We start from the raw sequence: 23,171 nt of genomic DNA, 5'->3' as shown, positions 1-23,171 counted from the left end.
AGCTCTGACTAAATACACTCAACAGAAATATAAACGCAACACTTTTGGTTTTGCTCCCATTTTGTATGAGATGAACTCAAAGATCTAAAACTTTTTCCAGATACACAATATCACCATTTACCTCAAATATTGTTCACAAACCAGTCTAAATCTGTGATAGTGAGCACCTCTCCTTTGCTGAGATAATCCATCCCACCTCACAGGTGTGCCATATCAAGATGCTGATTAGACACCATGATTAGTGCACAGGTGTGCCTTAGACTGTCCACAATAAAAGGCCACTCTGAAAGGTGCAGTTTTATTTTATTGGGGGGGGTACCAGTCAGTATCTGGTGTGACCACCATTTGCCTCATGCAGTGCAACACATCTCCTTCGCATAGAGTTGATCAGGTTGTCAATTGTGGCCTGTGGAATGTTGGTCCACTCCTCTTCAATGGCTGTGCGAAGTTGCTGGATATTGGCAGGAACTGTTACACGCTGTCATGTACGCCGGTCCAGAGCATCCCAAACATGCTCAATGGGTGACATGTCCGGTGAGTATGCCGGCCATGCAAGAACTGGGACATTTTCAGCTTCCAAGAATTGTGTACAGATCCTTGCAACATGGGGCCGTGCATTATCCTGCTGCAACATGAGGTGATGTTCTTGGATGTATGGCACAACAATGGGCCTCAGGATCTCGTCACGGTATCTCTGTGCATTCAAAATGCCATCAATAAAATGCACCTGTGTTCTTTGTCCATAACAGACGCCTGCCCATACCATAACCCCACCGCCACCATGGGCCACTCGATCCACAACATTGACATCAGAAAACTGCTCACCCACATGACGTCACACACGCTGTCTGCCATCTGCCCTGGACAGTGTGAACCGGGATTCATCCGTGAAGAGAACACCTCTCCAATGTGCCAAACGCCAGCGAATATGAGCATTTGCCCTCTCAAGTCGGTAACGATGACGAACTGGAGTCAGGTCGAGACCCCGATGAGGACGACGAGCATGCAGATGAGCTTCCCTGAGACGGTTTCTGACAGTTTGTGCAGAAATTCTTTGGTTATGCAAACCAATTGTTTCAGCAGCTGTCCGAGTGGCTGGCCTCAGACGATCTTGGAGGTGAACATGCTGGATGTGGAGGTCCTGGGCTGGTGTGGTTACACGTGGTCTGCGGTTGTGAGGCTGGTTGGATGTACTGCCAAATTCTCTGCAACGCCTTTGGAGACGGCTTATGGTAGAGAAATGAACATTCAATACACGAGCAACAGCTCTGGTTGACATTCCTGCTGTCAGCATGCCAATTGCACGCTCCCTCAAATGTTGCGACATCTGTGGCATTGTGCTGTGTGATAAAACTGCACCTTTCAGAGTGGCCTTTTATTGTGGGCAGTCTAAGGCACACCTGTGCACTAATCATGGTGTCTAATCAGCATCTTGATATGGCACACCTGTGAGGTGGGATGGATTACATAGATTACAATTTGTTCATGTAAATGGGGAATCGTCTTCAGACTAAAGTTAATTATGGAGTTCCACAAGGTTCTGTGCTAGGACCAATTTTATTCACTTTATACATGCTTCCCTTAGGCAGTATTATTAGACGGTATTGCTTAAATTTTCATTGTTACGCAGATGATACCCAGCTTTATCTATCCATGAAGCCAGAGGACACACACCAATTAGCTAAACTGCAGGATTGTCTTACAGACATAAAGACATGGATGACATCTAATTTCCTGCTTTTAAACTCAGATAAAACTGAAGTTATTGTACTTGGCCCCACAAATCTTAGAAACATGGTGTCTAACCAGATCCTTACTCTGGATGGCATTGCCCTGGCCTCTAGTAATACTGTGAGAAATCTTGGAGTCATTTTTGATCAGGATATGTCATTCAAAGCGCATATTAAACAAATATGTAGGACTGCTTTTTTGCATTTACGCAATATCTCTAAAATCAGAAAGGTCTTGTCTCAGAGTGATGCTGAAAAACTAATTCATGCATTTATTTCCTCTAGGCTGGACTATTGTAATTCATTATTATCAGGTTGTCCTAAAAGTTCCCTAAAAAGCCTTCAGTTAATTCAAAATGCTGCAGCTAGAGTACTGACGGGGACTAGAAGGAGAGAGCATATCTCACCCATATTGGCCTCTCTTCATTGGCTTCCTGTTAATTCTAGAATAGAATTTAAAATTCTTCTTCTTACTTATAAGGTTTTGAATAATCAGGTCCCATCTTATCTTAGGGACCTCGTAGTACCATATCACCCCAATAGAGCGCTTCGCTCTCAGACTGCAGGCTTACTTGTAGTTCCTAGGGTTTGTAAGAGTAGAATGGGAGGCAGAGCCTTCAGCTTTCAGGCTCCTCTCCTGTGGAACCAGCTCCCAATTCAGATCAGGGAGACAGACACCCTCTCTACTTTTAAGATTAGGCTTAAAACTTTCCTTTTTGCTAAAGCTTATAGTTAGGGCTGGATCAGGTGACCCTGAACCATCCCTTAGTTATGCTGCTATAGACGTAGACTGCTGGGGGGTTCCCATGATGCACTGTTTCTTTCTCTTTTTGCTCTGTATGCACCACTCTGCATTTAATCATTAGTGATCGATCCCCTCCACAGCATGTCTTTTTCCTGGTTCTCTCCCTCAGCCCCAACCAGTCCCAGCAGAAGACTGCCCCTCCCTGAGCCTGGTTCTGCTGGAGGTTTCTTCCTGTTAAAAGGGAGTTTTTCCTTCCCACTGTAGCCAAGTGCTTGCTCACAGGGGGTCGTTTTGACCGTTGGGGTTTTACATAATTATTGTATGGCCTTGCCTTACAATATAAAGCGCATTGGGGCAACTGTTTGTTGTGATTTGGTGCTATATAAAAAAATTGATTGATTGATTGATTATCTCAGCAAAGGAGAAGTGCTCACTATCACAGATTTAGACTGGTTTGTGAACAATATTTGAGGGAAATGGTGATATTGTGTATGTGGAAAAAGTTTTAGATCTTTGAGTTAATCTCATACAAAATGGGAGCAAAACCAAAAGTGTTGCGTTTATATTTTTGTTGTGTAGTATGTTTGGTGTTCATAAGGTCAAACTTGTAGTTGAACCAGTTTAGCATTTACGTGTCCTGGCCGTTTTACAGATTTCTAACAGGAACTTAATGAGGCCAAACTTCAAGACAATAATCAATGGTGGTATATGTTGTAGCATGCAAAGAGAAGCTGCATACAGTACTTGCCCTTGAGAGGGTCACTTCTCACCACTGATTAGTTATTGTGAAGCGGGTGTTCATCTGCTCATGGAAAACCTTTTGTTTGTTTTTTTGGGCATTGCTGTAAAAAATTAATAAATAAAACCGTGGGCACAGTCTCAGCAACCTACCAGTTTATTGAAGGTATGACTAGGGCAGTCACAATTATTACAATATTCGCCAATCGCGATTATTTTTTATATTCGCGATTATTTTTCATATTTGTGATTACCGTGAATTACATCCACAAAGTATAAAATGACTCAGAATCTGACGTCATTGTGCTGCAGCCTTGCTCACTCTGTTTCGCTCTCGTCTTAAGGCAGGACAATAACATGGAGGCTGAGGAGCGATCCGTCCTGCCGTTTGGATAAGACGGATGATTAAAACAGTGGTCGTCTTCTTCAAAGCCATCTAAAATGCGGAGTTTACCGAAGGAGCTATCGGTGTGTGTCTGTGTGTGTGCGCGGAGTCAACAGGCTGCAGACTGCGAGGGAGGGGGATTCGTGAATGGAGGCGTGACACGTTACAGTCTGCTGAGAACCATCAGTGCACACAGCGAGCGAGGAGCAGCGAGAGGATTTTAACCCGAGTGAATATGTTAAAAAAAACAAAACCAAAACATGGAGCTGCTTTTACTTCTCTCTGAACTTTCTCTCCCGGTGTCATTCTGCCGTTACCGTCCTGTTCGTCGTATACTGAATTTATGAGATCATGAGATGAAATAAACGGTCAAACATCTTTAAAAACATATTTAAAAAATGAGAATATATGAATTAACGTGGAGAAGCTGTGGTGATGTTCAGATGCACAGATCACAAAAAGCAGGTGAGAACTCTGAACTTTAACAGCTGTTATTTTCCAAAGGTATTTATTTGTTCAATCTTGAGCTTAATGTAGTGTTTAAGCACAAAACGTAATTGATGAGGAGAAACAATTTCAGAAATGCAACAAACAACCACAAATCAGAAAAAGTTGGGACTGTATGTAAAATGAAGATAAAAAATAAAAAATTGCACTATTCCCAGTTTCTCCACTCACAGAAGCCAAACATTCTTCCAGAGTTGTGTAATTATACTACGATAGTAGAATATAAAGAAGGGGAAAAAAGGAAAAAAAAATAGACAATGTATTCGTCAATCGCAATTATTTGTCTGACAATTAATCGTCTCCAGAAATTCCTAATCGTGACAGCCACAATCACATGGCTTTATTATCCACCATGAACATACAGGCTGTATGCCCTGAGTGAGTTTGTGGTGGCTGAAGTAATCTACTGATCAAAAATCAAATCAAATTTATTAATTTATATAGCACCACTCACGACAAGGTCGCCTCAAGGCACTTCACACAACACAACTCGGAAAAACAGAACAAAATTAATTAAAAGAATAAAAGAGCAAAAGAGTAAAAAGAATAAAAAAAAAATATATATACTAACAATAAAATGGAAAACAAATGGGTCTTAAGTCTTGATTTAAAAGTGTCCACTGACTACAAAGTAGTAACAAAATCTGTTCAATACATGTGGAATGAAAAGTACATTTCCTCTTGAGATGAAGTGAAAGTATAAAATAGCAGAAAATTGATATACTCAAAGTACATGTATTTTGGTGTCAAAATCAACCCCTTGTCTGTTTTGATATCTGCGTAACGGATCAAGTAAAGGGTTGCCTGTTTGTGGTGAAATGTGGTGACTTTGTGTTCCCGTGGCCACTGTACGGTAGCCATGAAGGCCCAACAGGAACCCTGAACACGAGATGGCTAACAGGGCAATGGTGAAACAAGAAGTCTTCAACAGTGGATCAGCTGGAGTTGATACACAGGGGCTGTAAAGGCAGTAGCAAGTCCTCAGTGTCCGATCGTCTAGGATATCCCCAGCCGCTGGACCAGGCTAAGGATGGGTCAAGGACTGTGTGTTTGTCGACATGCAATGACATTCCCACATTAAACAAATCCATGCACAGGCATCTCTAGATCGACCCTTGAAGTAGAATTCCACATCCAGTCCAGGAATCGACCAAGAGACAGTTAGTCCATGAGCCACTCATCAATTTTGACCAAATCGGTACCATTTAAGGGGAATAAGCAACACTTTGAATCCAGCCTCATTGTATCATGGCCTACACAAAATGCATGATAGCTATCCCAGGGTGGTAGCTCCAGCCAGGTAGGGGTCAATGAAGAATTACATAGAGGTCAAACTTTAAAAATGCTCCAACATGCTGAAAACTATATCACATTACTTGTCTGATCATAACGATTCCAAAAAGGTATAGTTTGGACTATCTGTGATGGAATGGTCTGGAGTTACGGGGTAAAAACAGCAAAAATGGTGACAAAGGTCAATTTTAGTTTGTATCGGGGTCAAAAGTTAAAGTTGCTAAAATTCAGTAAAAAAAAATGATGCAAATTATTGTTTTAATAGGGTTCTAATAAGGAATAGTTTGCACCATCTGTCATGCTTAGTTATGTCGCGTCATAGAATCCAATAGATGTTAAACTTGTTTGACCTTTACTTTGGAGACCAAACATTCAACACAGTCAGATCTATTCCATTTATTAATCCTTTTATTTCAACCAATAATTTGCATCATTTTGTACTGAAATTGGAGCAACTTTAACTTTTGACCCCTGTACAAACTGAAACTGACCTTTGTCACCATTTTTGCTGTTTTTACCCCATAACTCCAGAACATTCCATCACAGATAGTCCAAACTATACCTTTTTGGAATCGTTATGACCAGACAAGTAATGTGATACAGTTTTCAACATGAATGGAGCATTTTTAAAGTTTGACCTCTGTATAATTCTTCACTGACCCCTACCTGGCTACAGCTACCACCATGGGATGGCTATCATATGTTTGTGTGTAGGCCATGATACACTGAGGCTGGATTCAAAGTGTTGTTTATTCCCCTTTAGTGGTACTGAAAACCTGCTTGGTTCATGGACTAAATCTTCCTCACCAATGGTGTTAGTGACTTTCTATTTTAATTACTTTCACTGCAGTTACTTCCTACCACTGCCTGTCAGTGTTGTGACGCTCTTAGTTGTGTGCTTAGTAGTACCTTGTGCAGAGGTGAAAATAAGGTGCAAGAAAAATATTATAAAGGACAAGGGAGATTGCTGACGGCATTCAGGAGCCAGGGCAGCATAAAAATTTAGAAATCAACAGGTGAATTCAGGAATCCTAAAAATGATATTTTTACCCCATAACTCCAAAACATTCCATCACAGATAGTCCAAACTATACCTTTTTGGAATCGTTATGACCAAACAAGTACAACCCCTGGCAATAATTATGGAATCACCGGCCTTGGAGGATGTTCATTCAGTTGTTTAATTTTGTAGAAAAAAGCAGATCACAGACGTGACACAAAACTAAAGTCATTTCAAATGGCAACTTTCTGGCTTTAAGAAACACTATAAGAAATCAGGAAAAAAAATTGTCAGTCAGTCAGTAACGGTTACTTTTTTAGACCAAGCAGAGGGGAAAAATGATGGAATCACTCAATTCTGAGGAATAAATTATGGAATCACCCTGTAAATTTTCATCCCCAAAACTAACACCTGCATCAAATCAGATCTGCTCGTTAGTCTGCATCTAAAAAGGAGTGATCACACCTTGGAGAGCTGTTGCACCAAGTGGACTGACATGAATCATGGCTCCAACACGAGAGATGTCGATTGAAACAAAGAAAAGGATTATCAAACTCTTAAAAGAGGGTAAATCATCACACAATGTTGCAAAAGATGTTGGTTGTTCACAGTCAGCTGTGTCTAAACTCTGGACCAAATACAAACAACATGGGAAGGTTGTTAAAGGCAAACATACTGGTAGACCAAGGAAGACATCAAAGCGTCAAGACAGAAAACTTAAAGCAATATGTCTCAAAAATCGAAAATGCACAACAAATGAGGAACAAATGGTGATGATGCTGGAACTTTTGTTTGGTGCCGTTCCAATGAGATTTATAAAGATGACTGCCTGAAGAGAACATGTAAATTTCCACAGTCATTGATGATATGGGGCTGCATGTCAGGTAAAGGCACTGGGGAGATGGCTGTCATTACATCATCAATCAATGCACAAGTTTACGTTGATATTTTGGACACTTTTCTTATCCGATCAATTGAAAGGATGCTTGGGGATGATGAAATCATTTTTCAAGATGATAATGCATTTTGCCATAGAGCAAAAACTGTGAAAACATTCCTTGCAAAAAGACACATAGGGTCAATGTCATGGCCTGCAAATAGTCCGGATCTTAATCCAATTGAAAATCTTTGGTGGAAGTTGAAGAAAATGGTCCATGACAAGGCTCCAACCTGCAAAGCTGATGTGGCAACAGCAATCTGAGAAAGTTGGAGCCAGATTAATGAAGATTACTGTTTGTCACTCATTAAGTCCATGCCTCAGAGACTGCAAGCTGTTATAAAAGCCAGAGGTGGTGCAACAAAATACTAGTGATGTGTTGGAACGTTCTTTTGTTTTTCATGATTCCATAATTTTTTCCTCAGAATTGAGTGATTCCATATTTTTTTCCCTCTGCTTGGTCTAAAAAAGTAACCGTTACTGACTGACACAATTTTTTTTCCTGATTTCTTATAGTGTTTCTTAAAGCCAGAAAGTTGCCATTTGAAATGACTTTAGTTTTGTGTCATGTCTGTGATCTGCTTTTTTTCTACAAAATTAAACAACTGAATGAACATCCTCCGAGGCTGGTGATTCCATAATTTTTGCCAGGGGTTGTATAAGCCATAGAAGCTCGGCACAGCTACTTAACTAAGCTGAGGTGTGGTAAGGAACTGGAAACCCTTCCTGATCAAAATTCCAGCACAGTGTAGCAATTCGCAAATGGAAAGAAACATTCTATAGATTTCACAACGATGAACATCAAAACAAACTTTAGTTAAAAGCAGTCTGCAGGAGTGAGTATTCCCAAAACAAACAAACATTCAAGGATCTGCAGTTAACTTGTCAACTTGTGTCATTTCCGCTTCTATTTTTCAACATCAGTTTATTTTTAATAGAAGCTCCTGTTTCAGACGGGCAAAAAAAAAAAAAAAAAATGTACCTCCCACATGTAAATGTAAATCCCACATCACGAAGCAAGCTCTATAAGCTTTCTCACCCAACCTGCTCGTCTGGAACCACTGTCTGTGCAGGGCATTATGGGAGGTTCATAATCAGCTATAGTACACTGAACTGTAAGGTTGGGTCAACTAATGAAAATCATTAGTCCACTAGTTGGTGACGAAATTTGACATGGAATGAATTACGACAATTTCAAATCTTCGTGGTAAAACTCAAATGTGACATTTATTTTAACAAATATAAGCACAAAATCACAAATACTAAAACAGCATTAGCATGACACAGACTGCCTGTTTAAGCGACTAATTCACCTGCCAAGGTTCACACTGTTTCTTCACCGAGTAAAGGGAGTGGTGGCAGTAGGGTTGTCACCTGTTCCTTAAAATACAGAATTGTCTTTTATTTGACAATTAATTGTTGTGTCCTGTATTGAATCAATATTGTTCTGTATTTTCATAAATGTCCCACATACACTCATCAAAACTGAATAATGAACAAAATAAAACACAGGAAATATTAAGCGCTGCCAATGTCATCTCTGTACCTCGTGTTGAGTCCTGTCGCGAGGAAACTCCTCCACATGCAAATGTAGCAAGGTGAAGTCCTGATTGAAAAGATGTTCCTGCTAGCTTGGCAAGCAGGGAATTCCCCTTTGGCTGACCTGGTAGAGTTTTGGTCTTCAGTTCGAGCAGTCCGGTGTAACAGTTTATCTTCCCCCCCCCGGATATCTTACCCCCCACCCCAATATCTTGCCAAAATTAAGTTTTGCAAGATATGTTTGTCAATACGTATTTTTGTTTGTTTGTAATCATTGCATTTTTCACCTTTAACTCGCTGTGCAGCACAGTTTACACCGCAGACTCTTGCAAGTTCACAAATAAGCAGCACTAGTAAGGTACCATTCAGTACACAAAAGGATCAAGGTCAAAGGTCAAGGTCACAGGAAGTTCAAACGCTAAATTCAACTAAACAACTTATAGGCCCCTCATTTTCATTATGTTTCTCAAACATGTTTCTTTGCATACTATTGTGTCTGTGTGTATGTGTTTGTGTGTGTGCACACACTACTGTGTGTTCTCATATGCGGATATTTTCTGCAAAACTAAACTGGAGTATTTTCCATCACATCACATATTTCAGGTTGTCAGTCAGGTCCATATATTTTTGGAGTATATTTAAAAGGGGGATTTAAAGATACTTCAGAATAGGAAATATTACTATTGTAGATAGCTATAGATACATACAGAAAGAATACCAATATTGTTCACCGTCAATCAAACTGCTTCATCTGGGACCATAACACATCCATGAAATATAGAGTTTAAAGGTGACTCTATCCTGACTGGGCCTTATCACCTTGACCTTTGACATCTTCCCTCCCCCCAGGGGGGATCTTACCCTAGGGGTAAGATATCCTTTATTTTCATTTCTGAAAGGTGGCAACCCTAGCTGGCAGCTCTAGCAGGTCTGTTCTTTTAAGGGTTAAATGAACTTAATTAATGGCTTTTGGACTAGTTGACTAATAAAAAATAGTTGACTAGTCGGATGTTAGCTAGTAGTAGTCGACTATTACGACTAGTCATCCCATAGTGAATTGTAGCAGCAAAAAGATCCTTCTCCCATGTTGTGTTTTTGTGAATCTACACTCTAATGGAGATATGTCACCGCTTAACATCTGGTTCTCCTGCCTCATTGAATGAGCATTTACACAACTATTTAGTCTTGAGACTACATTCTACCTCCTCCTCAGCTCTGCATACTCTCACGATGGCCACTAGTTTATGGCAAGCTAAAAGTGGACGCTCTCGTTTTGGCCGAATAACTGTACCGTTTTTGTATATTCTGTGTTACTACGCGCCCGCGGCTGACGCGCTTGATGAAATCCTGCGCAAAAAGTAGTTCCCAAACAATGCTGTATTTGAGATGGGTAACAAAAACATATGGAGTATATTTGGCACAAGAACTTGTGTATCTCGTGTGTTTTTACGCCTAAATGATCGTAAGTCAATACTCGCACTCATCCAGCAGCATCTTCTCATGTCGCTGGGTCAGGCGAAAGTAGTCCGACGAGCTATCCCACAATGCCAAAATAGCAGAGATGTGGCTCCCACGAGAACGGCACTCCGTGCGTGGCACTAAACACCCCCTATACACGCGCGCGCGCGCACACACACACACACACCGCCGCTTTGAATGTAGCGCCGGGAGAAGCCGGCGGTCGAGAGGGGCGGGGCTACAGCTATAGGTGGGAATTTTGTGTTCAAAAAGCTGCTAACGTCCCGTTTGTGTTTACGTGTGTGAGCTTGTTTCAGCTTTTAACCACAACTAAAGAGACGACCCCAACGAAGTATGCTCTCCGGCTGCGCAACCCGCTCACATTTGCGTTGATTCAGGAAAGTTTGTGACCACAGACAGACGCGTCGGGTTCGAGGAAAAACGAAACGGCCGAGAACAGCTCAGGAGAAGAAGAGCAGGTGGCAGTTAAAGATCTGAGATCAGATCACAGCAACAAGTTCACCTCTCTCAGCTTTAGTTTGAGTTCAACATGTCCGTGGAGCGTTACTGTGCGCTGGGCGAGTCCTCTCTCAGAGCCCTGGTGAGTACAACCAGCCTCTTTTACAACATTATAATACTTCTAATGTAAAGCTTTGTTTATGAAAACGGAAAAAAAATCTATTTGTGTGTGTGTGTATGTATACACACTACCAGTCAAAGGTTTGGAGACACCAAACTTTTGGCTAGTAGTGTGTATACACACACATAGTACTGTGCAAAACGTTTAGGCTCCAAAATCATAGATAACTAACTATCCATGTGTGTAAATATCAGATTGAATTTAATCAGTTTTTACAGCCATTGTAATACTGAATGGTCGTCAGCACCTGTTTTTGTATTGTACTGTTTTTTTATTATTATTTTTATTATTATTATTATTATTAAAAAATGAATTTGACATAACATTAATTTCAGCCCCACTATCTTCTAATCTAATTACATTTTTTCCGCAAATCTGATTGGTTAATCGTGTGAGATTTCAGACTGTATTATATCGGGATATCTGGTAAAGGAGGTAAACCTGAATTTGCGACCGTATAACCAGCATTAACATCCGCAAATCATCAGACACAACAGGGTTATTCCCTAAGTGACAGACATGATGGGTATAGTAATTGTTTACTTGTGCCTAGACCCCAAACAGCCATAATCACTAAATTGTCTGTAAAATTTGGAAGATCACTCAAGACATTATATTTTCTAGAAGATAAGGGCTATCTTTCCGGCTATCATCAAAATAGTCATCAGTCTGTCTTTTCGGCTGCACAGTGGTCATGTGATCAGTGGCCTTTTCGTATGTGGTTGAAAAATATAACCTATATAATACAAATGGACCCTTACCCTCCAAAACCTAAAAGACTGAAACATTGCACCAACATCAGCACCATCAGACTCCACCTGGAGTCACATGATGACAACTTCCAGCTGGTAATATTTCTGATGCTGGAAAAACAGACAGACTAGTCATACCGGTGTGTCAGAAAAATATTTCCAAAGCAGGTGTAAATGTTTGTGTCATAAAAATGGGTTATTTTAGAAAATAGGACTTTTCACAGTGAGAAATATACATTAGTTAAATGAGAGGCATGAACATGCTGCACGCTCTCCACACTGACATATAAGTTTGTACTATGAATTTTGAATATTTGTTGTCAGCAATACATGCAGTGTGATTGGAGGGAACGCACATAATCGAGAAATATTTCACTGATGAATAAGTGAGCGTTTCATCAGATCTTTAGCCACACTGGTCATGGAGATGTTATAGTTAAAAGTGTTTTTTGGGCAATGTTTTGCCTGTAACCAGTCTGTTCCAAACATTAATCATCTGGAGACACTAATGCAATAACATTCCCACCACGTTTGGTGGAAGTTATCCAGTTGTTTTTAATTATTTTGTTCTCTCTCTCTCGCTGTCACTCACTCACTCACTCACTCACTCACTCACTCACTCACTCACTCACTCACACACACACACACACACACACACACACACACACACACACACACACACACACACACACACACACACACACACACACACACACACACACAAAGGAGTGATTACAATACCCTGCTTGTGCAGGTGGTGTAATCAAAGGTTAATGAATTTAAAATGCACTGTTAGCACGCCTGCCTCCCAGCAGAAAGGTTCAGGGTTCAAAGCCCACTGTGCCCATTCTGTACGTACTTATATGGAGTTGCATCAGGAAGGGTGTCTGGTATCAAACCTCTGCCAAATCAACTTGAAGCTCTATAACAAATCCACTGTGTCCATGGTCATGGGAAGTGGATTCAGGTTTGGAATGCTGTAGTAAGGCGTCCCACTAAGCTGACAAGAATACAGCCAAAGAAACTACACACAATATTTAAATGGCACAAGATTGACTATATTTCATTTAAATCTTCTCCTCAGTGACAGGGCACAGACATCAAACACACACACACACACACACACACACACACACACACACACACACACACACACACACACACACACACACACACACACACACACACACACACACACAGACATGCATTATCAGCATCAACAAATCAGTAGATGCTCGAAAAAAGGTGAGCAGGTGTTGCAACTAATATAACTTACCATATTTAATCATTATGGCCTTATAGAATACTTATTCAGAATTTCATTCTATTCTCTAAACCTTCATCAAACATTTCATTTTTGTGCCAGTAATGACAAGGAGCAACTTTTTGCATACATTTATTAATCTGTTTCTTTATTATGCTTTTGTCATCTGTGGCAGTGTGGTGGCCAAATGGTTAGTGTGCTTGTTTCCATAAGAGAAGGTTCCCGGTTCAAGAACACCTGTGCCCATTCTCTTTTTGCCATCTGGTGTGGGGGGCTGCAATGTCTGCTTTTCCACCAGGGGTTGCTGCAGCACCCCCACTTCCCACGGCCATGGTCACGGCAACCCAGAGCAAATCGGGTGAAGCCAGAAGAATCAGTGTTTCCTTGCCTTATCCATTTTTGGGCATTCACCAGTAGAATGTAACCATGGCATTTATCACCACATTTTGTTAACATGCCCTATCATGCAATATAAAAAAAAAAAAATTTATTTCAAAATTTTCTTCACTACGCCCCTTTATGTTGATATGTTCCAATGTGTGAGGGTTTCTATTCAATGGTAAACCTGTCCTTTACAATAATTGCTACACCATTTTCTGAAAATAAGTTAATTAGGTTTTAAACAGTCCAAACCATCAGCACACACCAGAGAACACAAAGCCTCTGTGTGGACGTTCACAATCACACTGACTGTGCACCGTGTGTTTTTGAAATGTGTGTTTATCAGAGAGAGAAGTCCTGTTCTCATTTGCACATAATTTCACAAACCTTTCAGCTCTGGATGGCGGGGAAGATAGTGAATGTAGTGTTGCCATTTTTAAATTTAAGTGCAGTACAACAACGCAACCTGGTAGATTAGTTTTGCTTTTGAAGCCTTTTAGAAACACCATAGATGGAAATATGGGACTTTGTGTGTGTAGAGGACGACGGTGTCAGACCTCACTGATGTTCAGTGCTGTGTCAGACATGGCTGTTTATTACAGAATAACACACATTTTAACAATGGTATATTTCTTTACTTATCTCTCATGTGATTTCAGGAACACATCTGCAACGCCTGGAAACAAATACACATATTAAATTAGTATGGTGGTGTGGATTTACACCTGAGTCTAACATCCTTCCTCCCTCAGTCGTGTTGACTCATTGCCGAGCCGTCCAGAACAAGACATTATGTCACCAGTGTGAGGGACCAATTAATTCTGAATGTTATGATAAGATGCACTTTCCCAGTGAATTAGTCACATCTTTATTGTATCCTGAGGCAGAGGAAAATGAGTTGAAATCATTGGTCGAACATCGCAACACTTGTGAGACAGACACATTTGTCGAGAGGTGTGAGTCATCCTGCTCTTGTTTATACGCGGCTCACCTGGCTTTGTCTGAATCACACTCCGCATCCGTTCATGAAACATCTGGGAAATGGCGTCATTAGTGTTCCGTTAACACCGGCACTTGTCTGTAATGAATACGAGGTTTGCATAAAGTGAAAACATATGAGATGTAAAAGGTTTTACGTGACAGAGCTCCAGGTGTGCACAGCTGTGAAACGGTTTGAGCTTTCAGACTTTCAACATGTAAATCCAGCAGTAGTATGTGCTGGATGCATGTTGTAATGCACTCAGTTTTATTTCGACATCAGGCAGCCTCACCTGAGGCCGAGCGTGTGTCTGAGCATGCAGCCACAAGCTGCTTCTGTTCTGTCTTACATCTCTGTTGACACAACTGACTGTGCTCTTTGCAGTGGGACCTCTGCCGTTACTGTATTAACCATTCACAAGTGCCTAATATTTTATTCTCTTCCTCGTGTTGGCTTCTTCTGTCTGATTTTTGCAGACTTCATGTCGACCATCTGCCTGGAGACTTCCATCTGATAAGCTGAACTACAGATTGTGTGACCTGTATAATCATTATCCTCACAGCTGCTTTCCCATGAGTGTGCACAGCGAGGAGGGTCCATCTCAGAATAACAGTGCAAGTGCTGTTTTTAAAGTTTAGAAAACAAAACAAAGAACAATTTATTTTAGATCCGGGGGGATAAATATGTAAAGCTTTGTTGTCCCATCTGGGACTGTTTGAAAGTTTATAAAGATGGCCAGTCCATCATTTCCTTTAAATTTGGAATTGTCTCAGAGTTAAAGTTGCTTTTAAAGAATCGTTTAAAGGGCAGACCATCACAAGTGACATTAAGCTGGGGGCCTCGGGGGATATATTTTTTCTTGTGTAGTTATTTACTTTGTGGTGGAGTCTTCGATCAGTCAGTATATGAATTTATAGGGCTGACTATATATATAGAACAGGCTGTGGGTCATTATTGCCCCCCCCCCCCCCCCCCCCCCCCCGCATGGCGCACAGCAACACCGTGATGAAGCCTCACGGGACATGTTCTGGCATGTCCAGGCACATCCACAATTACTCGGATAATCACTCGATGGAAAAACCACCGACAGCTGTCTGAACGCCATCTCAAAGCCGTCCTGTGAGACCAAAACGGAGGTGTTCCTTTGTCTCGCTCCATCAGCAAATCGGTCGTGACGCGTGAAGCCTCCGCTCGGCTTTCCATGACAAAATCTCTTGTTAAAAGTGAAATCTGCCGGAAAATGGTTGATGTTCAGCTCTTGTGATAACCAGAGAAAGTGCACACGACGGTCTCGGATCCACAGAGCCATCCGTTTAGAAATGATCCGGTGGTTTGTGGCTCTCGATGGCGGCACGGAGCGTGGTGTGCCGAGCGTCCTTAAAGCCGTCCTTAAAGCTGTAGTAACAGTCCTTATTCTCTGTGAAGCCCGTAAAATTTTCACCGAAAGCCAGATAAATTTTTCTAATGGTTTCCAGCTGCCAGTCTCTAACAGTTTCTGAAAAAATTCTGATGGAAAAAAGCCCAAATCATTCCGCCATTTCCTGACAATGAAAATCCGCTGAGGGGGCTGGACCACTCCTCACTCAAAGCCTGCTCACAGGCGAATGACGCAACCGACAGGTGTGGAAAAACTCACGCATGCGCACGAGGGTTCAAGCTTGTCTGACGCAATCACACGTGATTCAAATCCATATGGTTTTTGAAAAAAATAATAAGGTCGGATACTTTTCTAATAGACCTCGTATATATATTCTCCACTCAGATTGCAACAGCCAATCACAGATTAGCCTTTCTGTCCGTCATTTACCTGTATTTTGGCATGCTTGGCGCCAGAAAGTTATGTTGGATCCAAAAGGATCCAAAAAGGTTAGGACCAAAAGTTATATTGGATCGGTTCCCACTGACCAATAGCGTTAGAGCTTACTGCCAACAGTAATACGAAGGTCAGGAACTAGCTGACAGACGCTGGTTGAAAAAAATGGCAACAGACATGTAAACAACAGCAGAAAATCGTCTGCCAGCGAGGTTTGCTGCGTTCACAGAGGAGGAACTGGTGGAAATATTGAACTCCAAGGATGCCAAAAACAATAAGAAGGTAGACAAGCACGCTACTGACGTTTTAGAAGCATTCAACCCATCAGAATCAATCATAAGCTGTTCACAACAAAATAAATTGATCTAATTTACTTGACTCTTTGTTGTTTGCTTAATTTGGGAGGGGGTGGAGAACATAATTGATGGATGGCAAGCCGTCCAACATAGACAACTTGGCTACGCCTCGTCCAATATAACTTCTCTTCATCCAATATTTCTCTATGTTGGACTCCTTACCATTATTTGTATTATATATACACTCAACAAAAATATAAACGCAACACTTTTGGTTTTGCTCCCATTTTGTATGAGATGAACTCAAAGATCTAAAACTTTTTCCACATACACAATATCACCATTTCCCTCAAATATTGTTCACAAACCAGTCTAAATCTGTGATAGTGAGCACTTCTCCTTTGCTGAGATAATCCATCCCACCTCACAGGTGTGCCATATCAAGATGCTGATTAGACACCATGATTAGTGCACAGGTGTGCCTTAGACTGCCCACAATAAAAGGCCACTCTGAAAGGTGCAGTTTTGTTTTATTGGGGGGGATACCAGTCAGTATCTGGTGTGACCACCATTTGCCTCATGCAGTGCAACACATCTCCTTCGCATAGAGTTGATCAGGTTGTCAATTGTGGCCTGTGGAATGTTGGTCCACTCCTCTTCAATGGCTGTGCAAAGTTGCTGGATATTGGCAGGAACTGGTACAAGCTGTCGTATACGCCGGTCCAGAGCATCCCAAACATGCTCAATGGGTGACATGTCCAGTGAGTATGCCGGCCATGCAAGAACTGGGACATTTTCAGCTTCCAAGAATTGTGTACAGATCCTTACAACATGGGGCCGGTATCTCTGTGCATTCAAAATGCCATCAATAAAATGCACCTGTGTTCCTCGTCCATAACAGACACCTGCCCATACCATAACCCCACCGCCACCATGGGTCACTCGATCCACAACATTGACATCAGAAAACCACTCACCCACACGACGCCACACACGCTGTCTGCCATCTGCCCTGGACAGTGTGAACCGGGATTCATCAGTGAAGAGAACACCTCTCCAACGTGCCAAACGCCAGCGAATGTGAGCATTTGCCGACTCAAGTCGGTTACGACGACAAACTGGAGTCAGGTCGAGACCCCGATGAGGACGACGAGCATGCAGATGAGCTTCCCTGAGACGATTTCTGACAGTTTGTGCAGAAATTCTTTGGTTATGCAAACCGATTGTTTCAGCAGCTGTCCGAGTGGCTGGTCTCAGACGATCTTGGAGGTGAACATGCTGGATGTGGAGGTCCTGGGCTGGTGTGGTTACACGTGGTCTGCGGTTGTGAGGCTGGTTGGATGTACTGCCAAATTCTCTGAAACGCCTTTGGAGACGGCTTATGGTAGAGAAATTAACATTCAATACACGAGCAACAGCTCTGGTTGACATTCCTGCTGTCAGCATGCCAATTGCACGCTCCCTCAAATCTTGCGACATCTGTGGCATTGTGCTATGTGATAAAACTGCACCTTTCAGAGTGGCCTTTTATTGTGGACAGTCTAAGGCACACCTGTGTACTAATCATGGTGTCTAATCAGCATCTTGATAAGGCACACCTGTGAGGTGGGATGGATTATGTTAGCAAAGGAGAAGTGCTCACTATCACAGATTTAGACTGGTTTGTGAACAATATTTGAGGGAAATGGTGATATTGTGTATGTGGAAAAAGTTTTAGATCTTTGAGTTCATCTCATACAAAATGGGAGCAAAACCAAAAGTGTTGCGTTTATATTTTTGTTGAGTGTATAAACTTGAACAAAAAAAGCAGATTTTGCGGAGAGTCAAAGTCAAACCGTCAGTGTCAAATATGTCCAGTGATATTAAAGCATGAGGTCATGACATATGCAGCTTTTTGCTGGACATATTCTCAGATGGGGAACCACAGCAGTGACATAAAGGGCCTTTTTGTTTGTTTTTAGATATCTTTCAGACATAACAGAGACCTGCCACAGTCTTTATTAATTAATTAATTTAATGTAATAACCAGGTCATACTTCTGATGTTACAGTTAGAATTTGAAAGAAATGTAATGTGCAAAACATTTTATACAGCCTACAGTTTTGTTACTAATGCAGTGTTTGACTCACCCCCACCCCGGATAAAATTAAATCTTGTTACTTTGGCCAAAACGGATAATCACCCTACTGGGTCAGGTCTGCTTGAGGTGTCTTCATTTAATTAAAAAAATGCTGAGAGTTTTTTCTTTTCTTTTTTCTTTTCTTTTCTTGCTGCTGTCACCAATGTGGTTTCTCGTGGGGTGGTTAAGGCCTCAACCTTACTTGTGATTTGGCTCTCTATGAATAAATTGAATTAAACATAATTTGCCTCATTATTTTAAGCAAAGAGTAGATGACAGTCCCTTTCAAACATTGAGGTTATATGAAATATTCTGTCATTGATTTTTCTCAAGCAATGATAACTGGTATCAGGAGAAGAAAGTTGGATCTGAGGTGTTCCAGCTTTCTGTGTTTGCAGTAGTTTTGTATTTCACAGAGTAGTGCTGTATGGACTTGATGTGTGTTACCGTGTGGTGTGTGTCTATTCGTCCGCTGCTGTGACACTTTGGAAAAGAGCTGCAGCATAAAGATAAACTGCAAAGACCCTGTTGATATTTGAATTCCTTCACCAACACAAAACAACACATCATGTCTGGTTCCCCCGTCTCCCAAGTGCTGGGTTCATGATGTGTGTTCCCCATAGCTTTAAGGTCACTCTGACCCCCCCTCCACATTTACTAATGATGTTTGTCCATCAGCTTCAAAACAAACTTGCCTCACAGTTTCAGGTTGTATATAACATTGGCCAGATTCAGTTTGTGCTGGCAGTGAATCTGCAGTATTTATAAATTATCAACAGCAAGATGCATGAAACTGCAATTTTGGCATCTCAGGAAAGTATAAATCTGAAACAGCTTTTTCAGTGGTGCTTTGAGATGCTCAAGCATTTATTACAATTGTACTAAAGCAAAGCTATTAAACAACAGTTGGGTGATAAATAGAGGCTCTGCTGTACTTAATGAAGTAAACTGTCAGGAGGTCATATGGTTGTTGCCCCTGTAACAAACCACTAATCCCATCCACGCACTTCTGTTGAATACACCGGCTGCATTTTACACTCAACAAAAATATAAACACAACACTTTTGGTTTTGCTCCCATTTTGTATGAGATGAACTCAAAGATCTAAAACTTTTTCCACATACACAATATCACCATTTCCCTCAAATATTGTTCACAAACCAGTCTAAATCTGTGATAGTGAGCGCTTCTCCTTTGCTGAGATAATCCATCCCACCTCACAGGTGTGCCATATCAAGATGCTGATTAGACACCATGATTAGTGCACAGGTGTGCCTTAGACTGCCCACAATAAAAGGCCACTCTGAAAGGTGCAGTTTTGTTTTATTGGGGGGGATACCAGTTAGTATCTGGTGTGACCACCATTTGCCTCATGCAGTGCAACACATCTCCTTCGCATAGAGTTGATCAGGTTGTCAATTGTGGCCTGTGGAATGTTGGTCCACTCCTCTTCAATGGCTGTGCGAAGTTGCTGGATATTGGCAGGAACTGGTACACGCTGTCGTATACGCCAAGAATTGTGTACAGATCCTTGCAACATGGGGCCGTGCATTATCCTGCTGCAACATGAGGTGATGTTCTTGGATGTATGGCACAACAATGGGCCTCAGGATCTCGTCACGGTATCTCTGTGCATTTAAAATGCACCCGTGTTCTTCGTCCATAACAGACGCCTGCCTGTACCATAACCCCACCGCCACCATGGGCCACTCGATCCACAACATTGACATCAGAAAACCGCTCACCCACACGACACCACACACACTGTCTGCCATCTGCCCTGAACAGTGTGAACCGGGATTCATCCGTGAAGAGAACACCTCTCCAACGTGCCAAACGCCAACGAATGTGAGCATTTGCCCACTCAAGTCGGTTACGACGACGAACTGGAGTCAGGTCGAGACCCCGATGAGGACGACGAGCATGCAGATGAGCTTCCCTGAGACGGTTTCTGACAGTTTGTGCAGAAATTCTTTGGTTATGCAAACCGATTGTTTCAGCAGCTGTCCGAGTGGCTGGTCTCAGACGATCTTGGAGGTGAACACCTGTGCACTAATCATGGTGTCTAATCAGCATCTTGATATGGCACACCTGTGAGGTGGGATGGATTATCTCAGCAAAGGAGAAGTGCTCACTATCACAGATTTAGACTGGTTTGTGAACAATATTTGAGGGAAATGGTGATATTGTGTATGTGGAAAAAGTTTTAGATCTTTGAGTTCATCTCATACAAAATGGGAGCAAAACCAAAAGTGTTGCGTTTATATTTTTGTTGAGTGTAGATTTCTTGTTTAATCCCCTGCATGGCAACCACGAGAAGAAAGTGTTTTTGTTTTGGCTACCAGAGCTACTGTAACGTACAGCAAATAATCAGCTGGAGCCTCAGTGTGCTGGGTGGCTGCTGAGGGTTGTCTGTTTGAATGGCATTTAAGAGTGTAAGACAAAGGCAGCTGAAGCCAGTTGGACGAAAACTTGTTTCCAGCCAAACTGCTCCAACACCTGTCACTTAAAAAAAACATTTGACCTGTTATTGCAATCCTGCAGCGTGATGGTTATCAGTTGTTGCACCCGTAAATTAGTGTTGTAGCATTCGTTCCCCGTACACGTGTAAACATATTAAATGTGTCAAACCTGCAGTACGAGCCCAGTCTGCTTCTGTACATTTTGCATAATTTGCAAAGTTGCGGCTAAATTTTTGCTGGTAAAGTGTTTGCTTTGGTGGTATTTCATAGCAAATATAGTGAGTTTGCTTTGTGAGATCTTGCAGATTGCACAAAGGAGGAAGTGCATGTGTGCACGCACAAGGTTAGACCATGTGGCTCTTGCACGGTGTGCTCACGTCATGCTGTGTTCAGAGCCGCTTGTAATCATCAGTGATCTGGTGATAATTGTGTGACACACAACTGTCGACTGCTACTGTGGAGAGTTTGTGATCCCGATTGCCTTGTATTTGGAATCTGTATGTTAACAATGGGAGACTGGCCGTAGACCTTGTGACTGTGGGTCTGTGAACATTAGTCTCTCTACTGACTCATTTCCTCTGTCCTGGGTTATTCCCACCAAGGTCTTTGGTCACCCATCTTTACCAGCTGTGAACATCACTCTCTGTCTGCTTAAATAATACATTTTGAGGCATAAATAGGGATGAAAGTTGGAACAAATATGGCCTAGGAAAACTCCCAAAAGCCATTTGGAGCAAATCTAAAATATTGATAAAACAAGAGCAATCCAAGATTGCTGACATCCGCCAGTCCAGATCTGGATCACCTCCAAAATTCAGTGGAGTCTTCCATGCTCTATATCTATCTCTGGTGCTAATTTGTTGAGAATCTGTGAAGTAGTACATAATCCTTTAAAGCCTGTATAAAGTAAATTTTAATCCAGAACCTGGATTTAGATCCTTATCACCTCCAAAATTTAAGGGAGCCTTACATAGCCTAATATCTATCTATGGTAAAAAAAAAAAAAAAAAAAAAAAAATCCGTGCAGTAGTTTTGATGTAATCCTACTAACAGGCAGAATAAGAAATAAATCAATAAATACCAATGATTTTATTACGTCCTTGGTGGACGTAAAAATAAACATAAGGATTTAGATGTCTACGTACTTTATCATGAATCCCTTTTAGGCCTTTTTGGAGCTTTCATGCATTTTAAAAATATAAAATGACTTAAATGTAGTACTTTATGTTGTTTTGGAGATAATTTACCTACAAATTATATATGACATTTTGTACAAAATATTGAGTGAAACAACAATATTTCAATATTTCAAAACAACATTTCAATCTTTACCCATGTAAGCACCAGATTACATGTTTTTCTTGATTATGCCCCAAGTACAGTTATCATACTGCATTGAAGCAGCCTCATTTTGCACACAAAGGGCAGTTACTTAGAGGATTAGACATTATTCAGCTTCATAACTTACTGAAACATTGTCCAACTATACAAAAATGTCTGTTCTCGGCAGTGCTACAATTTTTGACTCACAAAGTTATCAGTCAACATTTTGATTTGAATGAATGAATGAATGAATGGTTTTATTCAGCACGCACAAACATACATAACAAAACAATCTCTCATTTACAAAACAAAACAAGAGAAAACAAAGAAAATAAAACAAAACTCATAAACAATTACCCAATTTAGTACGGCCAAAAGGGTGTGGGCTGAAGCAGAAGCTTATAAACGCCCACCACTTACACCAGTTACTATATACACAAATATACTCATAATAACAAATACCAATCAGTGAAATGTCTGAACACAGTGAAACAAACAGTAATACAACGGACAAATAAACAGAAAAATAGCCACAACGTCATAAGTCAAAGTCAGTTTGCTTAATTTTTCATACTATAATAAGTAATTATATTGATTTTATATAGTCTTTTAAAGCAAGCCAGTGTACCAGATGACTTAATACAATCAGAACAGTTATTCCAGACTTGAACACCTTTCACAGAAATGTAATGACTTTTAAAAGTAGTTCAAATCTTTCTTCTATCAAATACCAGTATTCCTCACAGATGATAACAGGACTCCCTCACTTTAAACAGCTCCTGGACATGTTGAGGCAAGAGTCCATTTTCT

The 23,171-nt window shown here is 41.1% G+C and overlaps 1 protein-coding gene across 1 annotated transcript in view; it reads left to right on the top strand.

Moving 5' to 3' along the window:
• Positions 1-10,559: 10,559 nt before the first annotated feature.
• The window catches only part of smtnb (smoothelin b), a 212,568-nt gene continuing 199,956 nt past the window's right edge, over positions 10,560-23,171 (top strand). The window contains 1 exon segment of the mRNA XM_034170347.1: positions 10,560-10,933. Coding sequence (XP_034026238.1) covers positions 10,883-10,933 — 51 coding nt within the window. The 5' untranslated portion in view covers positions 10,560-10,882.

This window comes from Thalassophryne amazonica, chromosome 5 (genome assembly GCF_902500255.1).
Source record: "Thalassophryne amazonica chromosome 5, fThaAma1.1, whole genome shotgun sequence".
Classification (NCBI taxonomy): Eukaryota; Metazoa; Chordata; class Actinopteri; order Batrachoidiformes; family Batrachoididae; genus Thalassophryne; species Thalassophryne amazonica.
Note: the sequence above shows the minus strand (reverse complement) of the source record. Positions and strands in the feature narration are given on the sequence as shown.